Consider the following 24,399-nt stretch of genomic DNA (forward strand, 5'->3'; position numbering starts at 1 on the left):
CGTTCGTGGAGCGCCTGCGCGGTCTTGTTATTGTTATTGTTAGTGAGATTTTATATCGCGCCTAATCACCTGCAGGCCTCTAAGCGCCAGGAAAGATGGTAGTAAACAATAACTTAGCAAGATGGAAGCTGGATTATACTGTGCTCATGCTTTTGCTGAACAGGAATGTTTTTAGGCTCTTCCTGAGTCTGTTTTATCTGGGTTCAGGGGGACCCTTGACTTGTCCAGCTCAGATATTCAGAGATCTCAAACACACACAAGTGAGGGTTACCTGGAAGCAGGATGGTGGACAGAGGAAGCAGCTCCACGCCATAGAGCGGGTAACTCAGCGGGGAGTTCGGCTGAGCGGTGAGCACCTCTCGGGTAACGGTCCTGTACCTGCCAAGAGAAGAGACATTCTATGAGGGCTGCAGGGAACGACCTTGAACCCAGAAGCAGGAGAAACAGATCTCATTTCCAAAGGTGATGTAGAGGGTGCAAGTTATAAGCAGGAGACACCAAGTGAAAGAGCAGTAAAGGATAGAGTGTTCCTGGGAGACCAGTTACAGCTGGTGGGGGGTCCTGTTTCGGGGCGTCCCAGCTGTTTTTAAGATGATAGAACAGACCTGCAGTTTTTTATTATGTTACTCTCCAGCAGGCTTGGTATGAAAGAGGGGGGTGCGGGGTGCCAACCCCCAATCACCCACAAGGTGATCCCCTGCCCAACCGAAACCCCTCACAGGAGGGAAGCCACTTTTGTTCTTTTGTGCTCTGCTTCCGGTGGTGCAGAAGCACCCCCACCCCACCCCCCAACTAAAAGAAAGGCCCCGGGGCAGTTCAAGGCCCCAGGGGCAGGTGTGACATCAGTGTTGTGCCCTGCTGGACGCAGTCTAGGGATTTACCAGCCTCCCCCACGAGGGCTGGCCTTACACCCTCTCCACACCCATCCAACACAGGCATCACCGGTGAGGGGACCCTTCAAGGAGGTTGGACCATACACCCACCTCACACCCATCCAACACAGGCGTCACCGGTCAGGTGACCCTCCAGGGAGGGCTGGCACTTACACCCACCTCACACCCATTCAACACAGGCATCACCGGTCAGGGGACCCTCCCAGGAGGAGTGGCCCTTACACCCACCCCACACCCATCCAACATAGGCATCACCGGTCTGGTGACCCTCCCAGGAGGGCTGGCCCATACACCCACCCCACACCCAACCAACACAGGCTTCACCGGTCAGGTGACCCTCTCAGGAGGGCTGGCCCTTACACCCACCCCACACCCATCCAACACAGGCGTCATCGGTCAGGTGACCCTGCCAGGAGGGCTGGCCCTTACACCCACCCCACACCCATCCAACACAGGCGTCATCGGTCAGGTGACCCTGCCAGGAGGGCTGGCCCTTACACCCATCCCACACCCAACCAACACAGGCGTCACCGGTCAGGTGACCCTCTCAGGAGGGCTGGCCCATACACCCATCCCACACTCATCCAATACAGGCGTCACCGGTCAGGTGACCCTCCAAGGAGGGCTGGCACTTACACCCATCCCACACCCAACCAACACAGGCGTCACCGTTAAGGTGACCCTTCAAGGAGGGCTGGCCCATACACCCATCCCACACCCAACCAACACTGGCATCACCGGTCAGGTGACCCTCTCAGGAGGGCTGGCCCATACACCCACCCCACACCCAACCAACACAGGCTTCACCGGTCAGGTGACCCTCTCAGGAGGGCTGGCCCTTACACCCACCCCACACCCATCCAACACAGGCGTCATCGGTCAGGTGACCCTGCCAGGAGGGCTGGCCCTTACACCCACCCCACACCCATCCAACACAGGCGTCATCGGTCAGGTGACCCTGCCAGGAGGGCTGGCCCTTACACCCATCCCACACCCAACCAACACAGGCGTCACCGGTCAGGTGACCCTCTCAGGAGGGCTGGCCCATACACCCACCCCACACACAACCAACACAGGCGTCACCGGTCAGGTGACCCTCCCAGTAGGGCTGGCCCTTACACCCACCCCACACACAACCAACACAGGCGTCACCGGTCAGGTGACCCTCCCAGTAGGGCTGGCCCTTACACCCACCCCACACCCAACCAACACTGGCGTCACCGGTCAGGTGACCCTCTCAGGAGGGCTGGCCCATACACCCACCCCACACACAACCAACACAGGCGTCACCGGTCAGGTGACCCTCCCAGTAGGGCTGGCCCTTACACCCACCCCACACCCAACCAACACTGGCGTCACCGGTAAGGTGACCCTCCCAGTAGGGCTGGCCCATACACCCACCCCACACCCATCCAACACAGGCGTCATCGGTCAGGTGACCCTGCCAGGAGGGCTGGCCCATACACCCACCTCACACCCAACCAACACTGGCGTCACCGGTCAGGTGACCCTCCCAGTAGGGCTGGCCCATACACCCACCCCACACTCATCCAACACAGGCGTCATCGGTCAGGTGACCCTGCCAGGAGGGCTGGCCCATACACCCACCCCACACACAACCAACACAGGCGTCACCGGTCAGGTGACCCTCCCAGGAGGGCTGGCCCTTACACCCACCCCACACCCAACCAACACAGGCGTCACCGGTCAGGTGACCCTCCCAGGAGGGCTGTCCCTTACACCCATCCCACACCCAACCAACACAGGCGTCATCGGTCAGGTGACCCTGCCAGGAGGGCTGGCCCTTACACCCACCCCACACCCAACCAACACTGGCGTCACCGGTCAGGTGACCCTCTCAGGAGGGCTGGCCCATACACCCACCCCACACCCATCCAACACAGGCGTCACCGGTCAGGTGACCCTCCCAGGAGGGCTGGCCCATACACCCACCCCACACACAACCAACACAGGTGTCACCAGTCAGGTGACCCTCCCAGGAGGGCTGGCCCTTACACCCTGTTATGTTATGTTATTTTAAAGATATTTGATAAGCGCATGTTCACCGTTCAGTTTTTTGGCGCTAGGGGAGTAAGTAAGGTAGCAGCGGAGGGAAAGTAGTCTAGTTATCATACGCCTTGGAAAACAACCAGGTCTTCAGCTGTTTCCCGAATAATGCAAAGGAGGTAACAGACCTCATCTCCACTGGGAGCAAGTTCCAGAACTGGAGGGCTAAAGCCGTAAATATGGAGCCACCATGTTTCTTGTGTTTAAAAGTAGGAGTGACCACCAGATTCAGATGGGAGAATCGCAGATTACGAGAGGGGACATAACAGAATCTTAGAGGAGTTGAAGGCTGGACTATTGCCGTGAAGAGCTTTGAAAATAGTACATCCCAGCTTGAATACAAAACGCTTGACCACTGGGAGCCAATGATGGCTTTTCATCAGCGGTCTAACGGGATGCCATTTTGGTTGGTGAAAAATCAGCCTAGCAGCCTGATTCTGGACAAGCTGAAGGCATCTGAGTTGGTAAGCCGGGATGCCTACGTAAAGTGAGTTGGCATAGTCCAGTCGGGAGATGACCAATGTCAGGATAACTAAAGTCAGGGCTTCCCTGGACAAAAATCTGCTAATCTTCTTTATTCACCGCAGTTGGAAAAAACCAGCAGAGACCACCAAGCTGATCTGAGGCTTCAGGAACTGATCATTGCTTATCACTATGCTCAAACTTTTGGCTGGACTGCCTGGTAAAGGCGGGTCGCCCCGGATAGAAGGCCAAAAGTTGGAGTTCCATGGGTTAGCAAGCACGCCAGTGAGGATAAGCTAAGTGTTATCAGGGTTGAGCTTCAGTTGGTTTCCGTTCATCCATTCACTTATGACGATCATGGTATCTTGAAAGTGAGACACAGAGGATGGTGTGAGATTGATGGCGAAAACCAACTGAAGATCATCAGCATCATTATATGTTCCAACTTTCCTTTCTCGCAAGGAGGAGATTAAAGGAAGCAGATACAGATTAAGGAGGAGCAGAGAAAGGGAGGAGCCCTGGGGAACCCCGCAGGTCAATTCCATCTTGTTAGAAGAGAAGTTTGCAAGACGTACCGCTTGAAACCGGTTGCTGAGGAAGGAGGAAAGCCACTTTAGAGCCAGACCCTGGATCCCGGCATTGCTGACACGGTTAATCAAAATGTTATGATCGACCGTCTCAAATGCTGCTGACAAATCCAGGAGAACCAGGGCCTGGGTAAGGCCCCTATCCGCCCCCCCTCTAAGTTCATCCAAAACTGTCAAGATGACTGTAGAATGGGTGGGTCGAAACCCAGCCTGATGAGAGTCCATAACATGAGACTGTTCAACAAAGTAACTAAGTAGGGTCGAGATATGGGCCTCTAGAACCTTACCCAGGTAAGGCAGTAAGGAAATAGTAGTTACTGAGGATAGATGGAGCCGTGCCTGGTTTCTTTAAAATAGGGATGATTTCAGCACTTTTAAAAAGGTTGGGGACAATGCCAGACTTAAGTGAGTTGTTAAAAAGAGAAAGAGGGGGATCCAGGCATAAGGTAAAAACTTCCTGAAGGACGTGAGGACAGCAGCCAGTAGGGGAACCAGAGCCAACCTTTTTAAGTAGACCTAAAAAAGTCTCCTGGGAAATGGGGGGAAATCAGAACCAACTGAGATGGAGTCTTACAAAAGTTGGGAACATCTGTGAAAGAAGTAGAGGTGGAAATACTGGACTTGATGGCAATGATTTTCTCCATAAAATATGAGTTGAGAGAATCACAGAAGGACTGTGAAGGGGCCAGTTTTAACGTGATTCTATCTGGTTTAGAAAGCTCATTTACTATAGAGAAGATATCTTTAGACTTATTTTCTGAAATTAGAATCTTCTTAGAGAAATAGTCTGCCTTGGTTTGAAGAATGGAATTTTTATATTCTTTCAGCAAGGTAGAATATGTAGTCTTATCTTCTACAAGACAATGATGTCTCCATCTGCGTTCTGCTTGTCTCAGCGCCAGCATTTGAATTTTTAAATCATCAGAAAACCACTGCTGTGCGTCGTGGAGTCTCAGAATATTAGTTGTCTTAAAAGGGACGACGCAGTCCCATGCGGATTCAAGCTACATCTTAAAGTTCTCTGCCTGAATTTGAACCGAATCCGGCACAGACGGGGCCGTAGCAGTTAAAAGTGAGCAGAGGTGGTCAATATTGGCACTTCTCCAATTTCTGGACATGCAGTTCTTTGGTAGTTGGGTTTCAGTAGGACGAACATCAGAGAGAGTAAAAGTGATAAAATGATGATCCAACCAAGTGCAAGGGGAGATCAGGGGGGTCGAGATAATCAGGTAAGTTGTCCAGACTTGGTCCATCGTGTGCCCTTTTATGTGGGTGTCTTCACGCACATGTGGGGTGCAATTCATTCCAGAGAGAAGACCTGCCAGTTCTATTGAGATGGCACTCTCCTGTTTGTCATTGGGCCAATATTAAAGTCACCAATAATAAGAAGTCAGGCATGATTGCTGTCTAAATGAGAGATCATTTCACCCAGTGCCTGAGGAAAAGTAGGCATATAGTGGGGAGGTCTGTAAAAGAGGGCGCAAGTGAAAGATAACTGAGAGGATTCACATTTGAGAATTAAACTGTCATCAAAGGGACAACCAGTAATCCCTAATGACTTAAACTGGTCATCCTTGTGGATGATAGCTACAACACCGCCTCCTACTTTTCCTGGTGGACGGTTCGTTTGCAAGATGTAATAGTTATCTGGTACTGCCACTAAGATGTCAGGGGCAGACTCTTCAGGAAGCCATGTTTCTGTGAGAAGAAGTATATCTGGCTTTTCTGAGTGTAAGAGCTGGAAAATTTTGAGTTGATGATTCACCATGGACCGAGTATTCAGATAGATAACTAAAAGAACCTTTATTTCCTTGCTCTGGGGAGTTTCTGGGGTATGCAATGTTAAGAGAGTAGAGGGAGCAGAATTGCTCTGAATTTCAAGGTGAAGGAGTCTCTGCTTAAAAATGCCCGACTCATTTAGGCTGAGATGGGGTTTAGCAGTGATTTCATAGGTACCATGCAGCTCTTTCAACTCCATAGCAAAGTAACTCAAGAAATGGGCATAGTGGCTGGCTCCTGGACCCTTACGGCAGCGGACCGGCACAGACAGGCACCCATCCAACACATGTGTTGCTGGGCCTTACACTCACCCCACACCCATCCAACACGGGGTCACAGGTCAGGAGGGGGTGTAAGGGCCAGGGCGGCTGGCCATAACACCCCCTTCACACCCATCCAGCACAGGAGTCACCGGTCAGGTGACCCTCCCATGACTGCTGGTCCTTACAGCCTCTCCACACCCATCCAACATTGGCGTCACCGGCCAGGTGACCCTTCCAGGAGGGCTGGCCATTACACCCACCAAACACCCATACAACACAGGCGTCACCGGCCAGGTGACCCTCCCAGGAGAATTGGCCCACACACCCACCCCACATCCATTCAACACTGGCGTCACCGGGCAGGTGACCCTTCCAGGAGGGCTGGCCATCACACCCACCAAACACCCATACAACACAGGCGTCACCGGCCAGGTGACCCTCCCAGGAGAATTGGCCCATACACCCACCCCACACCCATCCAACACAAGCATCACCCATCAGGTGACTGTCCCAGGAGGGCTGGCCCATACACCCTCTCCACACCCATCTGTGAGAAGGTGGCCTGGCATATGCTGTCCACTATTCTAGTGGGCACCTTGCACCAGTCCTAACAACCCTTATTGATGATAGGTTTAAGACAACCTTTATTGAAAGCTATCCTAGTGGTAGCTGTAGAGAGCAGCCTTCAGGCTAAGTCTTGAAGGAGTGTAAAGCAGCTTGGTTTACCAGAATATAACCTCCAGAATGACCAAATGAAAGGAGACCCACACAAGGTATTTATCAAATATATGTATTTATGACTAAACACTCTCTACTAACCTATTCATGAGATTAGAGAACAAGATACACAATATCAACACAATAGAACTTTAGTAAATAGCACAATATACAATGGGCCCCACGGGGAGACCAAACCATATATTAAGAAAGTGGTATAAGTACAACGACTTGACTAGACACAGTCCCTAGAGCACGTAGAATTGCTGGGACCTCAAGGAACCACCCAAGTTAGTGACACAGGCGACCCACGGGGGACGCGTGCAGTGTGAGAACACAGCCGCGAGCTCCGTTAGCTTCAATGGGGAAAGGCGCGGTTGGTATTTTAAAGTATAAGGACACGTAGGAGAGGACTTGAGCAAACCCCTTTAGACTTAGGGGGTTCTAGGGCCAACACCCACGGGAGGACTGTAGTACTCGAGTTAAGTCACCCAGGGAAGCCAGGTGCATAAGTGTTAAATGGTGTCGGGCCACATCGTCGTTTCCAATGGCGACCTGCTGCAAAGTACTGCTGCCGGGATGAAGGAAAGTGTCTAGAGGGATCCAAGCCTGGATTGAAGATGTGAAGAACCTGAAAGCAGTGGGGACAGAGTCTGGGTCACCTGCCAGTGACTAGGGGCACGATAGACGAATGTCCACCGATGTCAGCTGCTTCAGGTGCAAAGAGGTGAAGCTTGACTCTGCAGCCAAGAGGACCAAGAGGCGTCGACAATGACCAGGAGCTGGATTCGAGCTGTCCCACAAAGGATGTCGAGTGCTACGGCATCGGTGCTCGGATTGGACACAACAAGCCTTGGCAACAGCAATCCACCCAGTAAGAGAAAGATGCCTTGGCGCGGACCAGCAAGGTACTGCCAACTCCCAAGTGATGGAGAGTCAGGGCATGTCTAGAGCAACAAGGTGAGCCCATTGAAAGTTAGAGTTGCCTTCACAGGGACCCACCAGTCGGCGGACCAGGGATCGCGAAGGAACCTCAAGAGGAATCACGCAATACCAGCCCACGAGACACTCGGTGAGTGTAGGTCAGTAATCTTCGGTAGAAATGCTGCTCGGTTTGGACTACAAGTAGCCCAAAGCACAGCCTCAAGAATCACAAATAGGCATATGCACTTGCAAATGTGCACGGTGTTCAGGGGTTCCGGATCCACAGTCCCCACGAGGGCTACAGGTCTCAGCTTTGCTGGGAGCTCGTGTCAGCCTCTGGGAAGTCTGGGAACCCACCTCTTGTGTTGCAAATTCTTCGTAGTCCGGCGGGAGCTTCAGAGATGCAAACTGGTCAGATGCCTCTTAGGTGCCTGCCAGGTAGGGGAGTAACTCATTTACTCCAAGGGAGATTCTTCAGTTATCTAGCGCCTTGTAGATCATCGAAGTTCCAGGATTATGTATCAGAGTTTCGTCCAGGTAAATCTAAAGTACTGTAGTCAGGGGTTGCTACTTTATACCCAAGGAAGGGGTGGGACAAACTCTGGGGACCCACCTATGGGAGGATCAGGATAGAGGGGTGGTTACACCCATATCATTCGTCCAGTTTCGCTCCAGAGCAGGGGCTGGTAACCCCTGCAACCGGTTTGAGCTGGACTATGCACAGGGACATCAAATGTGCCCCCAGCGCAGACATCAAAGCACTCTTGGAGTGCACCCACCCAGCCCCAATACACTAAAGCCTGTCTGGGAGGTGGTTACACCTCCCAGACCTATTGTCCATCCTCCCCTGCCAGAGTTTTGTCCAGCAGCAGGAGGCCAGACTCGTGGCTGCAGCATCCATTTTGTGATGCCAGGGTTCTGCGAAGCTGGTACCGGGTGTTCCGGTGTAGTCATATTTCTCCCTCTAGGAGGGTGGAATCATACCTCCGCCGCAGGACTGGCAGGGAGGTATGATTCCAAGGTGTTTGACACCAAACACGACATGTTTTGAAGCAGCCATTCCAAAGTTAGCATTTACCACAAGGTTATAATGCACTTAAGAGTTTATGGTCTGACTGCATCACAAAACAGTGATAAGAGAGCAGTATCCTTTGGACCAAATTATATTCTCTAATAATCAACCATTCTACACATTTCATTCACCCTGATTTGTGCCTTCCATTAAATCTCATTCCCACTTAAGACGATTGTGCCATATATTCCCCAAAGATATTTGGAACACATAAAATTATACAAAAACATAAATCGATTTATTAGTTCAAAAGTCATGAAATCGCAATATGGTTAAAAAACGAAAAATGTATCTATGTAACACAGCTTCTAGCATTACTAATCAACAGTGTTCACATTAGCTCAATACCCAGTCACAAGATCCTCACTAAATAATTACAAAACATTTTTTTTTAAACCAAAGAGAGTACATTACATAGACAAACACAGTATGCCATTTACGTGGTACACATCCATATTACAGCGATGACAAAGGCATGGATACTGGTATATTTAACTTATTCAAATACTCATTGGCCACAGCCCCTCTCTCAGATTGTGTACTCTGTTGAGGGTTGACGCGTTTCGATGGATGTATTATGCCACCATCTTTCTCAAGACAACAGTTTTGCATCTCTTTAACATAAAAGTTTGAGCGTTGATGATTTAAAAACACCTAATGTTGGCGACACTGATCGTTCCAGCGATATTGGGCACATGATTTTCAAAATAATGTTTGGACTTTATGTCCTCTGTTGTATCCAAGAACCACTGGGATATATCTGAATAATCCCTGATTAGGTCCAAAAAACTATATTTATATCATTCAGTCTAGGCAATAGGCCTGTAACATTCTGCTCCCGGTTATAAGCGGAATCTCACAGAACAGCCCCGGATAACAGATTCCGAAGGCTGCAGAGGGGTCCTGCTCATGCATGGGCACCCTCTCACACGAAACCAAGCACCCTGCCTTCAGGATTGAGAGGGCCTGCCATAGGAGTGACTTATAGGTTTATATGTGCAGTGATATAAGGTAGATATAGGGAACCTATATCTAAGTAAGGGGTGCATACACCACCTTACACAGGCTGCTGTAGTATTCCTGTGGTGTCATTTTGAATGGAAGGCCTCTGGGGTATCTATGCTCTGGGTACATGGTGTACCATATACTAGGGACTGATAAGGGTACCCCAGAATCCAATCTGTGGTGTACCTAAAGTACATGCAATCATTTTAGAGAGGAAGCAGCTAGGCTGGGGCCCTGGATAGCAGGGCCCCAGCCAGACTAAAGTTGAAAAACAGTGAAACACCAGCAAAAAGTGGGGGTAACTATAAGAAGCAGATTCTACTCTCCTACACCATCCAAAATAGGCGTCACCGACCAGGTGACCCTCCCAGGAGGGCTGGTCCTTACACCCACCCCTCACCCATCCAACACAGGTGTCACTGGTCAGGTGACCCTCCCAGGAGGGCTGGCCCTTACACCCTCTCCACATCCATCAAACACATGCGTCTCCAGTCAGGTGACCCTGCCTTGAGGGCTGGTCCTTACACCCTCTACACAGCCATCCAACACAGGGCTCACCGGTCAGGTGACCCTCCCTCGAGGGCTGATCCTTATACCCACCCCACACCCATCCAACACAGGCGTCACTGATACGTGCTCGGGGCTAATTCTAAGTACAATGCCTAAGTGTGTGGGGGTCTCAAGCTCACAACTGCACAATCATCAAACATGGAAGCTGCTGAGATCCTGTGTCCTACCAGCCTCCACTCTGAGAAGAGAGAGTGGAAAATCCCAGCAAGATGGACTGCAGAGACAGAAGCAGACACGTGACAGAAACCTTCTCACCATGGCTGATTATTTATTTATTTATGTATGCGTTTTTATATATGACTTTAACCGAAGGCGTCAGAGCGCTTCACAATAGGAACAGTAATGATACATGAGGAGAAAATTACAAGTGAACAAATTAGAAAAGCAGATGTTAAATTACATGAGGTAAAAGTGACAATCGTGAGCAAACAAAATACATGAGGTATAAAACGGTGCAACACAGGAGGAAAAAGTGACAAGTGTGCAGGTTACAAGAGAATACAAACTATAATTAGAGGTATAATACTGCAATATATGCTAGACACTCAGTCACAAGAACAAACGTTACGTAGGCAATGGTGGCACTTGTGCAAGTATCAAGCAAACAAAATATGAGAGGTAGTGAACAGTGTGTTACAAGAGAAAAGTGACGTGTGCAAGTTACAAAAGAGAACCAAACACAGGTACAAGGATAATACTGCAATAAATGGCATACACTCCAACCTTACGAACACACTGGGAAGGCACTTCCATAGTCATGGAGAGTAGAATTTTCAGTAATGGGAGGTCTTCCTTCAGATAATTCTTTCTTCTGATCCTTCAGAAGAAAGGCCGAGCAACATCTACATGCAGCTAGAGTACATGTATCCAGGCCCGGACTGGCAATTTCGGGCACCGGGCAATCCCCCGGTAGGCTGGATGGGGTGGGGGCCGGTTCTGTTGCTGGGGGCCGATTTGGCCGTGTCGGACCGACCCTGCAAACAAACATAGCATTAACTTCCTTTCCTGCTCTCTGCCGTCTGCCCTGAACATAATGATTCTCTGCATAAAATGCTGGTGCTGTGACGTGAGCAGTGATCTGACCCGCCAGCCGATTTCATTTCATTTAGGCCCGACTCGTTATAATTTAAACCCCACCTGACCATGTGATCATGATGACCTAGCTGCTCACTGTCACCCCCTCCGCGTCTGCGCACAGCGGTTTTAGTTTAGTTCAGCCTTAGGGTGGGGTCTGCTGCCTGGTAATGCTCATGCGCAATTAAAAGAAAAAGGGCGCGTGACTCTGAGGCAAGGTCAAGGAGAAGGCAGGCATCGCTCGCTCTCAGAGGCCAGACAGACCACATAATTTAACCCCCCTGCAGCCACAGGTGAGTCTATTTACGACTGGACCAGGGGAAGACCTCGGAATCGGAATGAAACGGCCGTCACCAAAAAGTGTATGAATCGCCTGCCCAGTCAGTGCCACAACACCGAGTGACGTACACTCGTCTAATGCAAGACATCCCCTGCCCGCCAAACCCCACTTCACACAATTACCTACTCGCAGATACCCACAGCCCCAGGAGGGAGGGCTATGGGTGAAAATAAATCCCCAGGTTGTTAACCCTGTCCTCTCCTCAAAATAGGCCCGTTCCAGTAAAGAGTGAGAGCGCTCTGTCCAGCGCTTGGATGAAGTGCTGATGACTATTTTCAGAGGCGCTACCGAAAAGGATCATTCTGTCCAAGCAAACAAAACAAGGGACCCTTACCCTGGTCAGACCTTTAAACTCTTGCATGTGTAGAAAACAACAATTAACGAGCAATGCTTAAAAACAAGTCCAGGGCAATACACAGCTGAAGTATACCATTGCCCAATTTAGACAGAAAAACAATTCAAATAATTGCAGGGAAACTGAAAGAGCATCAGTGGGAGCAAACCGCAATTCGTATTAGGTTTCATTTTCAAAGCGCTCTAATCTATTGCAACGATTTATGACTTTCCTCTGACGAGGAAGCCACTGCTCTCACACGACGCCTCCATGTATTCGCTCCTCTGACTGTACCACGGAACCCAGGGTTAGTGGTAAATCCAGTGATGGTTGTTCATGACTGCGATTACTTATGTACTCTCAAAGACCCCTCCATCCGTCACCGAGGAGCCACACAGCCTTCCCTCATCACTGCCTACTCCATCCACCACCCCTGACCCCACCTCTGTCCAGTTCATCTTTGCCTCCGTGTCGGACTTCTTCTCTTGTCTCCAGCATCCTCCATCAATTTACATTGACCCTCTTCTCGTCTCTCGGGCACACGCCTCTCTTTTTCTTCATTCTCATTATGTTTTTGCTTTTCCTTCCTTTCTTTTCCTCCCTCTCCTTCCTTCCTACATCGCTTCTCCTTCGCTCCCACTTGTAAACTGTTGCTTATCGTTCCTCCCCCTGTCTGTCTCTACTTCTCTTCCTCCATTCTCTCTTTCCCTTTCACCACATCCCTTTCTGTCTTGCTTTTTCACTCTTCATTTCCTTGTTCCCTGTACCGTCCACCTCTATCCTCTGCCTCCACCCCTCTGGTTCTCTCCACCGTTATCGCCTTCTCCCTCCTCCGCCGCATCTCTTCTCCCTTCCACCATCAATGTAAACACTTTCTTTTCTCATAAGTGCATTTCCTTCGTACCACCCCTTACGTCTATCTCCTCTCTAGTCTTATTTCTCTCACGCCCCTCTTTCACTCCTCCCCCTTCCTTTCTTCATACCTCATTCCTTCTCTCACTTCCTTTCTCTGTCCCCTGACCAGTCCTATCCCTCACTCCATTTTCCCACAGGTGCTTCCTGCCTCGTTTCCATCTCACCCCTCAACTGCCCTCTCTTCTCTCGCTCCATTTTCCTGTGCCTGTTTCACTCCCTCTAACTCACCCCTTCCCTTTTCCCTTCCCTGCCTAATCACACTCTCTCTCTCTCTCCACTGCCCTTTTTCTCTCTCTCCCCTCCCTCGCCTTTCCTCCTCATCCTCTCTGTCTGGCTGTGTGTGTGTGTGTGTGTGTGCTCATCTCCTCCGAACCTCCTTTCTAGACTCTGACTCCCTTTTCTTCGCCCTGCTTGTCTTTACTCCCCGCCCATTGGCAGCCTTCCTCACGGACCCCTTCCCGTCTCCCTAGCGGCCTCCCACGGCCAGTGCCACTCATGCCCTCTGCCTGGTCTCTCTCAGTGGCTGTGAGCTGCTGCAGTCTGTGCCCATGGCTGTCTGTCTTTCCCTCACTGACCTCACCCAGTCAGGACTGAGCCCGTCACTCACAGGCTTGGCTGAGAGGAGGGTGCACATTTGCACTGGACTCCTGTCTGCAGAGGGCCCGCACCCCGACACTCTGGGCTGGGGGAAGGGGTGATGGCTAAGTTTGCGCTGCCGCCCTTCAAGCCTGTGAACATTTGCACGTTCTGCCTGAATTCAGTCTTTAGCCAGCCAACATGGTCAGGTGTCCCCTCAACCCAGCCAATGTGGTTTCACTTGCTTGCAATATTTAAAATGTTAAATAATACTTGTAAGAAAATGTATTTGGTACTTTGGCTAATGGTGCTCGAATACATTATTGGACACGGGGGTAGGGCACAGAATAAAAAAGTTTGAAGACCATTGGCCAGATGATAAGTTGCTGAGCTTTGAAATCAACACCAAACGTATGACGCAGTTCAAATAATTCCTTCCCTCTCTGTGCCTACAATTGCAAATCAGTGCACCTGTGTAATGCGCGTATGTGTACAATCCAATGTACTGTGCATAACTCTACACATGTTCCAACCCTTCCCCCCCAGCCCGTGCACATGTTGCATCCTGGCAGACGCCTTTAAGCACTGACTGCACAGCTTTTCATCTGAGCTGCTGAGCACAGGGGACATTGTGGTAAACACGGCTTAGTGGGTTAATGCATGTGCTGGTGAGCAGATCGCTATGTAGGGGGACAGATTAAGACATTTCAGAGGGTTAATGTAGCTGTTGTGAAGCTCACTAACCTCCAGGTTCCAATCCGGTAAAATAGCATAGAGGTTAGTGCACCTGCTGCAGAGTACCAGCAGGGAACAGACTTTAAATCAGCATATATCAAAGATTTTAAGTGGACAGTCCTTAGCTGGCCCTCCGATTCTAAGGTCCCTAACTTTACAAGCAAAAATACTGGTCAGTTTCACAAGAATGACTGTAAAAATACTCAGTCAGGGTGATCTAGGTCACCCATGCAGCCCAGCTTACATTTCACATTTTACTTATTGCATTCCTTATGAGTGTTTGCTTTCTCCATATGTGTTTCTGTAGTTTTTATACAGGGTATGACTCTTGTACAGTGCATATTGTGAACTGATCTGACTCTAGGCTTATGAGTGAGTTCAGGTTGTTGGTGGGTGTTTACGAAGGAACACAATTGATAACTCTGCAGCTGAGGCTGAAGAAGAGTGGGTTTCTTTCAGTTCCTGTCAGTAGGTTATACAGGTATTCAGACTGAATGCACATCCCATCCTTGGCCTCTCCGCAGAGCGCACAGAGCGATGGTCTCATATGTTGCAATGATAACTGTTGGGAAGTGTGTGAAGGAAGTACACAGCTGTCAAAATATAGACCGTGCCAAATTAATAGAAATGAAATGCTTCCAGGTGTGTGCGTTGAGTGTGGCAGGGAGGATAGAGTGGAGAAGATAAAAACAGGTATGTGCAGAAGGCAAGAGTGAAAGGAATGGCGCAGAAGAGGAAAGAGATGACACTGTTTTGCAACTACGTGAAGAACAGAATGTTAGTTCCTGTGTTTTCAGCCATGCCCTTCCTTACATAGACTACAACTCTTGGAAAATAATTCTAATTCTACTTCTTTTACCACATCCCTTCTAGAGACCCCTTGCTGTTTTTATCCTACTTGAAGCACTCGGTATGTACATAGTACACTAAGTAAATGAGCCTGTTGTCCATATGCTTGCATAACCCGCAGTCAGCAGGCTCGATTACTCATCTGGTGCGTTTTCACTCATGCTGCAGACGGCTGCAGGTTCAAATCCCAAACCCACGAGCCGCAGTCTACCCTACAACAGTGGGTCATTGAGTGTACCCAGTCCCTTTCCAGTCTTTTCATTTCTCTCAGACTCATTATTCTCATGCTCCTCATGGTCAACAACTTCATCCTTCTTACACAACCACAGTATATCTAATGTCATTTGCTTGTGCCTTTTAAAGGAAAATAAAGAAGAGAAAAAAATCAATAGCGAAAAAAGAAAGGGATACAAAGGGGAGAAGGAAGTGAAAGAGAAGCTAGGATGGGAAAGAGAGTCGAAGGCAGAGGAGACAAGAGGAAGAAGTGAGAGAAGGAATGGAATAAAGTAATGGGATGAAAGGAAGGAGGAACAAGGGTAAGGAAGGAGAAATGAGAGAGAGTTAACCAGGATAGAAATTAAGCAAAGAATCTTAGGTGATCATGGAGAGATGGTAGGGAAGAGTGAAAGGGAAAAGAAAGGAACACAATGGAATGAGAGGGGAGATTATATTTAGAACGTGGGTTATAAAAAAAGGAGAGAGCACGAGGATAAGAAGTGAAAGGATAAGAGAGCAGAGGAAAAAGAGAGGAAAATCAAATGGCAAGAAAAGGTTTAAGAATGGAGAATTTGATATCTGAGTAAAAAGCGTATAAGGCAGGATTAGGAAACAGAGTAGCAAGGGAAAGAAAGGTAACTGGGAGAATGCCCTTCTTTCTGGGAAAGAACACGTTTAAAAAAAAGCATAATAAACAGCTTGATGAAGATTATTGAATCTGACTGAAAGTACTTGAACAGGAGTGAATGTGAAGAAGCCAGGGACATCTCATAGGAAATTTGTTTAATAGCCAAAGTAGTGCAGTCAGAACATACTATTATATCTGAGCTAAACTTGCAGTTGCAGTTTAGGGAGATAGTGGTCTTGTTCTACCTGGTGCTCATCAGTAAGACACTAGATGCCACCCCCAGTGTATTTATTAAAATGCAAACAGAAAATAAGATACGATTCAGTACTTGTGTCTATTTTTGGTGCTCTTGTAAAAAATGTCTATGGGTACATATGAATGGGTGGGTAACCAGGTGCTCTTTAAGGTCATCATCTACTATTTACTGTGCTTTCAAAGTTGATACAATTGAATATGTAATGAAAAATGTGCTGTAAAATTCACCATTTTGGTCTGTCTTTTTCCCAAAGCCCCCTAGTAGTGGTCGGGCTCGCTGCGCTCGCTCGCTAAGCTCGCTCGCTACGTGCCGTACGGGGGCTGGTCTGGGAAAATTTGCCAGGGCTGCTTTCAGTTCCCAGTCCGGCCCTGCATGTATCTCGGGGGTGGGGGGGGGCTTGTTTTGAGTCCTCCTGGGTGCAAGGCCATTCTGAACACCAACATGAAACAAGCCGAGAACTCTAGTAGGACACCGCGTCCTTCTGAGGTTTTTAAGCACTGAAGAGAAGAACAGAAGGGAAGGGTTCACAGGTCACACCCTTCAAAGAGAAGGAAGAAGGAGCCTGTCTAAACCAAGCAAGAGCTCGTGAATGTTGCATCCATGAGTATCTCAGCATTTCATCCTTCTGAAAATGATGAAATGGGTGTCAAAGAATCAATTAATAGGAATATTTGTCATTCACTGTCCTACAAGGTGGCACATTATACTGTCCCAATCGCCATATGCGGTTATATGTTTTATTATAAACAAGAAAGCTTACAGAGGAAATGATCCCAGTACAGTGGAATCGAACAGCACCAGGCTCACATGTACACACCAGGCGCGGTGCTTTAGAGATATGATCCCAGCACAATGGAATCGAACAGCACCAGGCTCACATGTACACCCCATGTACACACCAGGCGCGGTGCTCTAGAGACATGATCCCAGCACAGTGGAATCGAACAGCACCAGGCTCACATGTACACCCCATGTACACACCAGGTGCAGTGCTTTAGAGACATGATCCCAGCTCAGTGGAATCGAACAGCACCAGGCTCACATGTACATCCCATGTACACACCAGGCGCGGTGCTTTAGAGACATGATCCCAGCTCAGAGGAATCGAACAGCACCAGGCTCACATGTACACACCAGGCGCTGTGCTTTGGAGACATGATCCCAGCACAGTGGAATCGAACAGCACAAGGCTCACATGTACACCCCATGTACACACCAGGCGCGGTGCTTTGGAGACATGATCCCAGCACAGTGGAATCGAACAGCACCAGCCTCACATGTACACACCAGGCGCGGTGCTTTGGAGACATGATCCCAGCACAGTGGAATCGAACAGCACCAGGCTCACATGTACATCCCATGTACACACCAGGCGCGGTGCTTTGGAGACATGATCCCAGCACAGTGGAAACGAACAGCACCAGGCTCACATGTACATCCCATGTACACACCAGGCGCGGTGCTTTGGAGATATGATACCAGCACAGTGGAATCGAACGGCACCAGCCTCACATGTACACACCAGGCGCGGTGCTTTAGAGACATGATCCCAGCTCAGTGGAATGGAACAGCACCAGGCTCACATGTACATCTCATGTACACACAAGGTGCAGTGCTTTAGAGACATGATCCCAGCTCAGTGGAATGGAACAGCACCAGGCTCACATGTACATCCCATGTACACACCAGGCGTGGTGCTTTAGAGACATGATCCCAGCACAGTGGAATTGAACAGCACCAGCCTCACATGTACATCCCATGTACACACCAGTCGCAGTGCTTTCGAGACAAGATCCCAGCTCAGTGGACTCGTACAGCACCAGGGTCACATGTACATCCCATGTAAACACCAGGTGCGGTGCTTTAGAGACATGATCCCAGCTCAGTGGAATCGAACAGTACCAGGCTCACATGTACATCCCATGTACACACCAGGCGCGGTTCTTTAGAGACATGATCCCAGCACAGTGGAATAAAACAGCACCAGGGTCACATGTGCATCCCACGTACACACCAGGTGCGGTGCTTTGGAGACATGATCCCAGCTCAGTGGAATCGAACAACACCAGGCTCACATGTACACCCCATGTACACACGAGGCGCAGTGCTTTAGAGACATGATCCCAGCACCGTGGAGTCGAACAGCACCAGGCTCACATGTACACCCGAAGTACACACGAGGCGCGGTGCTTTAGAGATATGATCCCAGCACAGTGGAATCGAACAGCACCAGGCTCACATATAAACCCCATGTACACACCAGGCGCGGTGCTTTGGAGATATGATCCCAGCACAGTGGAATCGAACAGCACCAGGCTCACATGTACACCCCATGTACACACGAGGCGTGGTGCTTTAGAGACATGATCCCAGCACAGTGTAATCGAACAGCACCAGGCTCACATGTACACCCCATGTACACACGAGGCGCTGTACTTTGGAGACATGATCCCAGCACAGTGGAATCGAACAGCATCAGGCTCACATGTACACATGTGGTGCGGTGCTTTAGAGACATGATCCGAGCTCAGTGGAATTGAACATGGGGCAGACGGTGGAGCAGGGGGTGTGCTGGGATCAGTCAAGCACTTCCGCCGCCTGAGTTTGTTTTCAGGAGCTCTTCTGTAGTCCAGTCCCTCTGAGCTGGGCTTTGGAAGGGATCCAGCCCTTTGGCCCTCACTTCAGGCTGACAGCTTCCCGGAGCACCCACAGTACACACATGTTGGACTTGGCCCGTCTGGCAGGTCCGCCCCTGAAGTTTTTATGGTATATGTAACCTGGGGATGGTGATTCCCCCTCTGAGTGCGTGTGAAGAGAGAGCGACCTACCCTTCCATAGGAATACATGGGGAATGGATGTGTCCTCGGTAGTTCCCGATGCGTAGGGTGTGCAGGGTCAAGTCTGGTATGTATGAACTCGTGAGATTGAATGCTGCGCAACGGTATATGTGGTATGAGTGTGTCTAGTGTAGAAGTCCCCCTTTTGGAAGTTGGCATATTTGTGGAATGTGTGCCTGGCGTATGATTGGACGAGGCTGGCTGGTGAGCCTGGCTCCCAGGATCTGGGAGGGTCTGCCCCGGTGGTGAATGGAGTCTTTAGCATGCTGATGTGAGGGGAGGAGTGAGCCTGGGTCTGCTTGTGGATTGACTGTCTGGGTTGAGTGTCATGAATGAGGCTGGGTTTTCCCCAGACAATGCTGGCTCCACCCCCTGGGGTGCGGCTGATGTTCCTAGCCTGGCCAGTGTAAAGAATCCCCCCCATAACCAGTTCCAGCTGGTTCTCCCCCTGCCTGCCCCTTCAGACCAAGAATGTGTGTATAAAAAGGGTGCTGTGACACTCTGGACTTGTTCTTGTTCTCAACTTGAATCTACCAGGGGCTGCTGCTGCTTGGGCTCAGGGTTGGCTTGCCTCCCTGGGCCCTGCCCTGCTCCTGGACTTCTGATGGCCTTTCCCCCCTAGGAGCTGCTGTGCTCCACCCGAGGTCCTGGACTCTGATGGAACTTTTGCTGCTTCCTGTGCCTCTAGCGCTTGGGAGCGCCTTGCCCTGCTTATAGCGCTTGGAGCGCTCTGTTTTCACTGGATGCGCTGGGAACGCTGTTCTGACTGAGCCGGTGCCCACCCGGTATTTGCCCCGTGCTTGAGAACATTCCTGAGCCTCAGCGAGTGCCTGCCTCGCTTTACTTCCTGCCTTTGTTGCCTTACGAGGGAGCCTACTCCTCATCGATTTCCCCCCGAGTTCACCGCCGCCGCCCGGGACCCTAGTGACGTCATCCCCGGGCCGCGCTGGTATTGGTTGCCGGCCCGGGATTCCTCAGCGTCATTCCCCCCTGGCCGCGCCGTGATTGGCTGCTGGCCCGAGAGAAGGAGGAGGCCGGCCGATGGAGTGCGACTAGGCAGGAGCGGCGGGAGCCGACTCCGCGCTCCTGCGTTACCCCCGTGAAACTGCCGACCCAACCCCGGGGCTCCCGAGAGAGAGAGAGCCCCGGAGCACGAGAAAAGGCTGGCGCAGCAGAGGAGACCGGCCCACCAGAACCGGTGAGTGCTGCGGCGAGCAATAGAGAGGAGGGGCGTCGAGACACATTGTCGGTGCCCGCCCCTCCCCTCGAGTGAATCCCCGGATTGGGCCCTGAGGCCCGTGGGGCCCCCAGTGATGCCGGGTCCCTGAGGGGGACCCCGCCTGCCCACAGCTTGTTTCTAGAGCCCGAGAGGCTCCTCCGGCCCGAGAAGGTTCCCAGTCCCCCGAGAGGGACTTCCCCTATGCCCAGTAGAGCCCGGGAAGGCTCCAATGGGGCCAGTTGTTTCTTGAGCCCTGAGAGGCTCCACCTGCGGCGTCCCTGTCCTGAGCCTGTGAGGCTCACCCCTGCCCCTGTGTTCTGAGCCTGCGTGGCTCCAACGTGTGGGCCCCATCCTGGCCCCTCAGCTACCCAGCACTTCGTGGGCAGCTGCTACGTGTAGGTGTGCTCTGGGCTTCTTACAGCCTGCTATGACATTGAGACTTTGGGCGCCCTTGCCCCAGAAAGGCCAGCTGGCCTGTGGAAGGCTATGAACTAATATTCATGTGATCCCTACAAGTATTCTGTGTTGCACCTCTACGGGTGCTCCTGTATGTTGTGTACCTTGTCCTACTTCCCCCCCCCCCTGAATACCAGATGTCCCCTGTATGTGATTCCTGGTCAGAGTGAGTTCTACTGCTAGTTCGAGGAAGCTCCCAGTCGATATGTGTTCTAATGCTAGATCCATCCTGTGCATACCCCTGGCAGGGGCCCCTTGGCCCTGCCCTGTACCTTCTTCCCTGTAACCCCTGCCCGTGCCCCTGGCACCTTGTACAATGTGTGTTCTTATGTGTCCTTCTTAATACAAAGACTATTTTCATATATACTTTGTGTGGAGTTCCTTTGTGGGAGGCCGGGGATGTTGCTGTTGGTGGGTGCGTGCGCAAATGCTTCACACATGTCCTCCGAGATAGGCCTGACTGCCCGCGCCGCGTTACCTAGAGGGCGAGCAGGGGTCGACTTTACATAGGAGTGGCGGTCTCTGACTGGCTGCGGCGCAAGCCCTGGCCGGCCGGGGGTCCCATTTCCTACAACACAGGTCTACCCTAGGGGGATGGGGGGGCAGAGGAGGACTTTACTGCTCATGAACCGGGGTGGGGTCGGGGCAAGGCGGTGGCAGCTCTGAGAGACGGTGATTCAATGGTTTCAATGTATTGAGGTAGCGGCTGCCCAGGGCGCCCTGACCCCGGGCCTCACGCCAGCCGGTCCATTGTACCATGAGGGCAGGGCTGGCTTCAGACACAAAGGCAGAGGGCGAGGCCCGGCAGCTGCCCCTTTAGAAGCAACATGTGTGCCACCATACCAGGAGCGCCTGGGACGAAGGCATGATGGACACACCAAGGCCCCCATGAACGGGACTGAGGCGTACGGCAGCGCAGCGCAGCGCAGTGCAGCGCAGCACAGCAGGGATCATAACTGTGCTGCCCTGCCCCCAAGTGAAAGGCAGGAATGCACCTAATTTAAGCAATAAGGTAAATTTTTAGATCTCGGCCTGATCCAGCGCATGAGCTGTCTGACGAGACATTTAGTAGCTGCTTTGAAAAGTGATACTTTCCCAGCAACCAGCTTATTATCACGTGCACAAGCGCACGCGCGACGTGCACAGCCCCTTTATCAGCACGGGCACATGCGCACAACTCACGTTTTTTTTTTATTATTTCTCTGCGGCCCGGCTGCGCGGCCAATGCTTGTTTTACTTGTTCCCCCTCTGATGGATTTGAAATGTACTCCTTGCTTTACAGAAGTAGAGTAGAAGACGTGTTTCATCTGCCATCTGTTCGCCTCTCTTGTCTCATTCTTTGAGGCACTTGATATCTCCATCAATGCTCTAAAACCCCCTCTCATTCTTGCATCTATTTATCATCCTGTGCTTTCATGAAAGCAAAATAGATGAGGTGTGCGCTGCTTAAGCGACAGAAGTGTATAGCACTTCTTTCTGAAGCTTATCAACAACCAAGGCATTGTGTAAGCGTTGCTCCACACTGTTGAAATTCCAAAGCACCCAACAATCCCGAGCTTTCACAACCGACCAAAAATTCTTTTGCATCGTCACAACTGGAGTCATGGCAGCACCCAGGCGTGGCTCTCCCAGAATCTAACAATTCTAAAGATGTGGGCACAATGCCAGACTGGCCAGTACATGCAGGAAACAAATGTGTGATGTTTGCCGTCGCCGAGGCCTCGTGAGCCCCGCTGCGAACATTGGCACTGCTGCCCACAAGTGTGCTCGCTCTGGTCAGAACGGCTCTGCCTGCCCAGGCTCACGATGAGTGTGTGTGTGTGTGTGAGCATGGTTAGCACGGCTCTGCCTGCCAAGGCTCATGATGAGTGTGTGTGTGTGTGTGTGAGCATGGTTAGCACGGTTCTGCCTGCCCAGGCTCACGATGAGTGTGTGTGTGTGTGTGAGCATGGTTAACACGGCTCTGCCTGCCCAGGGTCACGATGAGTGTGTGTGTGTGTGTGTGTGTGTGTGTGTGTGTGGTTGGGTATGTGTGTGTGAGCATGGTTAGCACGGCTCTGCCTGCCAAGGCTCACGATGAGTGTGTGTGTGTCAGCATGGTTAGCCCGGCTCTGCCTGCCAAGGCTCACGATGAGTGTGTGTGTGTGAGCATGGTTAGCATGGCTCTGGCTGCCAAGGCTCACGATGAGTGTGTGTGTGTGTGTGTGTGTGTGAGCATGGTTAGCACGGCTCTGCCTGACAAGGCTCACGATGAGTGTGTGTGTGTCAGCATGGTTAGCACGGCTCTGCCTGACCAGGCTCATGATGAGTGTGTGTGTGTGTGTGTGAGCATGGTTAGCACGGCTCTGCCTGCCAAGGCTCACGATGAGTGTGTGTGTGTGAGCATGGTTAGCATGGCTCTGGCTGCCAAGGCTCACGATGAGTGTGTGTGTGTGTGTGTGTGAGCATGGTTAGCACGGCTCTGCCTGACAAGGCTCACGATGAGTGTGTGTGCTCGCTCTGGTTAGCACGGCTCTGCCTGCAAGGCTTACGATGAGTCTGTGTGTGTGTGTGTGAGCATGGTTAGCACGGCTCTGCCTGCCCAGGATCACGATGAGTCTGTGTGTGTGTGTGTGAGCATGGTTAGCACGGCTCTGCCTGCCAAGGCTCACGATGAGTGTGTGTGTGTGTGTGTGAGCATGGTTAGCACGGTTCTGCCTGCCCAGGCTCACGATGAGTGTGTGTGTGAGCATGGTTAACACGGCTCTGCCTGCCCAGGGTCACGATGAGTGTGTGTGTGTGTGTGTGTGGGTGGGTGTGTGTGTGTGAGCATGGTTAGCACGGCTCTGCCTGCCAAGGCTCACGATGAGTGTGTGTGTGTCAGCATGGTTAGCACGGCTCTGCCTGACCAGGCTCACGATGAGTGTGTGTGTGTGTGTGAGCATGGGGCGACCACTGCGCCTCCGGCCTGGTCACCCCCCTGTTCCTCACCGTGCCTGCCACTGCAGCCCAGCCTACCTGCTGACCCTCGCCGACGCCGCCAGCAGCGCCCCAGCCGCCGCTGGGCCGCCCGCTCTGCCGGTCCCGTTCCCGCGCCTCCTGCCTGCGGCCCCGCCCCCCGCCACACGTTTGGTTAACCCCTTCCCGCCTCCCAGCGGACCCGCCCTCCCTGCTCCCCTCTTATGACGTCCCCTCAGCGACCGCGCAGCGGCGCGCGCAGCGGGAGCGCCGAAGGTGCGCCAAAGGTAAGCCCGTCTGCGCCCGTCCGTGCCTGGACCGCGCCCAGTGCCAGGACCCCTGGCCCCCGCAGCTCCCAGCCCACCCGCCGGACGTACGACGCCGCCACCCTCATCGCACTCAACGACGGACGAGTCCCGGGATGCTACCGTGCCACCCCGAGACGCTCCCACGGACCCTTCTGCTGTACCGCCTGCAAGTTCACCTGCATCCGGACCTGCCTCGCACCAGCACCCGCCAAGACGAACACCAGCAGCAACCACCTCAAGTGCATCCTGCTCAACACCCGCTCAGTCCACAGACACGCCATCGAACTCTGGAACCTCATCGACACCACTGCTCCTGACGTTGCCTTCCTCACAGAGACCTGGATGAACGCCTCCTCAGCACCCGACATCGCCATCGCCAT

General features: G+C 51.6%; 1 protein-coding gene across 1 annotated transcript in view; it reads right to left on the minus strand.

Moving 5' to 3' along the window:
- Positions 1 to 24,399, minus strand: part of LOC147709941 (N-acetylneuraminylgalactosylglucosyl-glucoside beta-1,4-N- acetylgalactosaminyltransferase 2-like) — a 704,718-nt gene that overhangs the window by 265,618 nt on the left and 414,701 nt on the right. Inside the window, exon 4 of the mRNA XM_086925570.1 lies at positions 272 to 378. Coding sequence (XP_086781696.1) covers positions 272 to 378 — 107 coding nt within the window. The remainder of the gene's footprint in view (positions 1 to 271; positions 379 to 24,399) is intronic.

Source organism: Lissotriton vulgaris, chromosome 6 (genome assembly GCF_964263255.1).
Source record: "Lissotriton vulgaris chromosome 6, aLisVul1.2, whole genome shotgun sequence".
NCBI lineage: Eukaryota > Metazoa > Chordata > Amphibia > Caudata > Salamandridae > Lissotriton > Lissotriton vulgaris.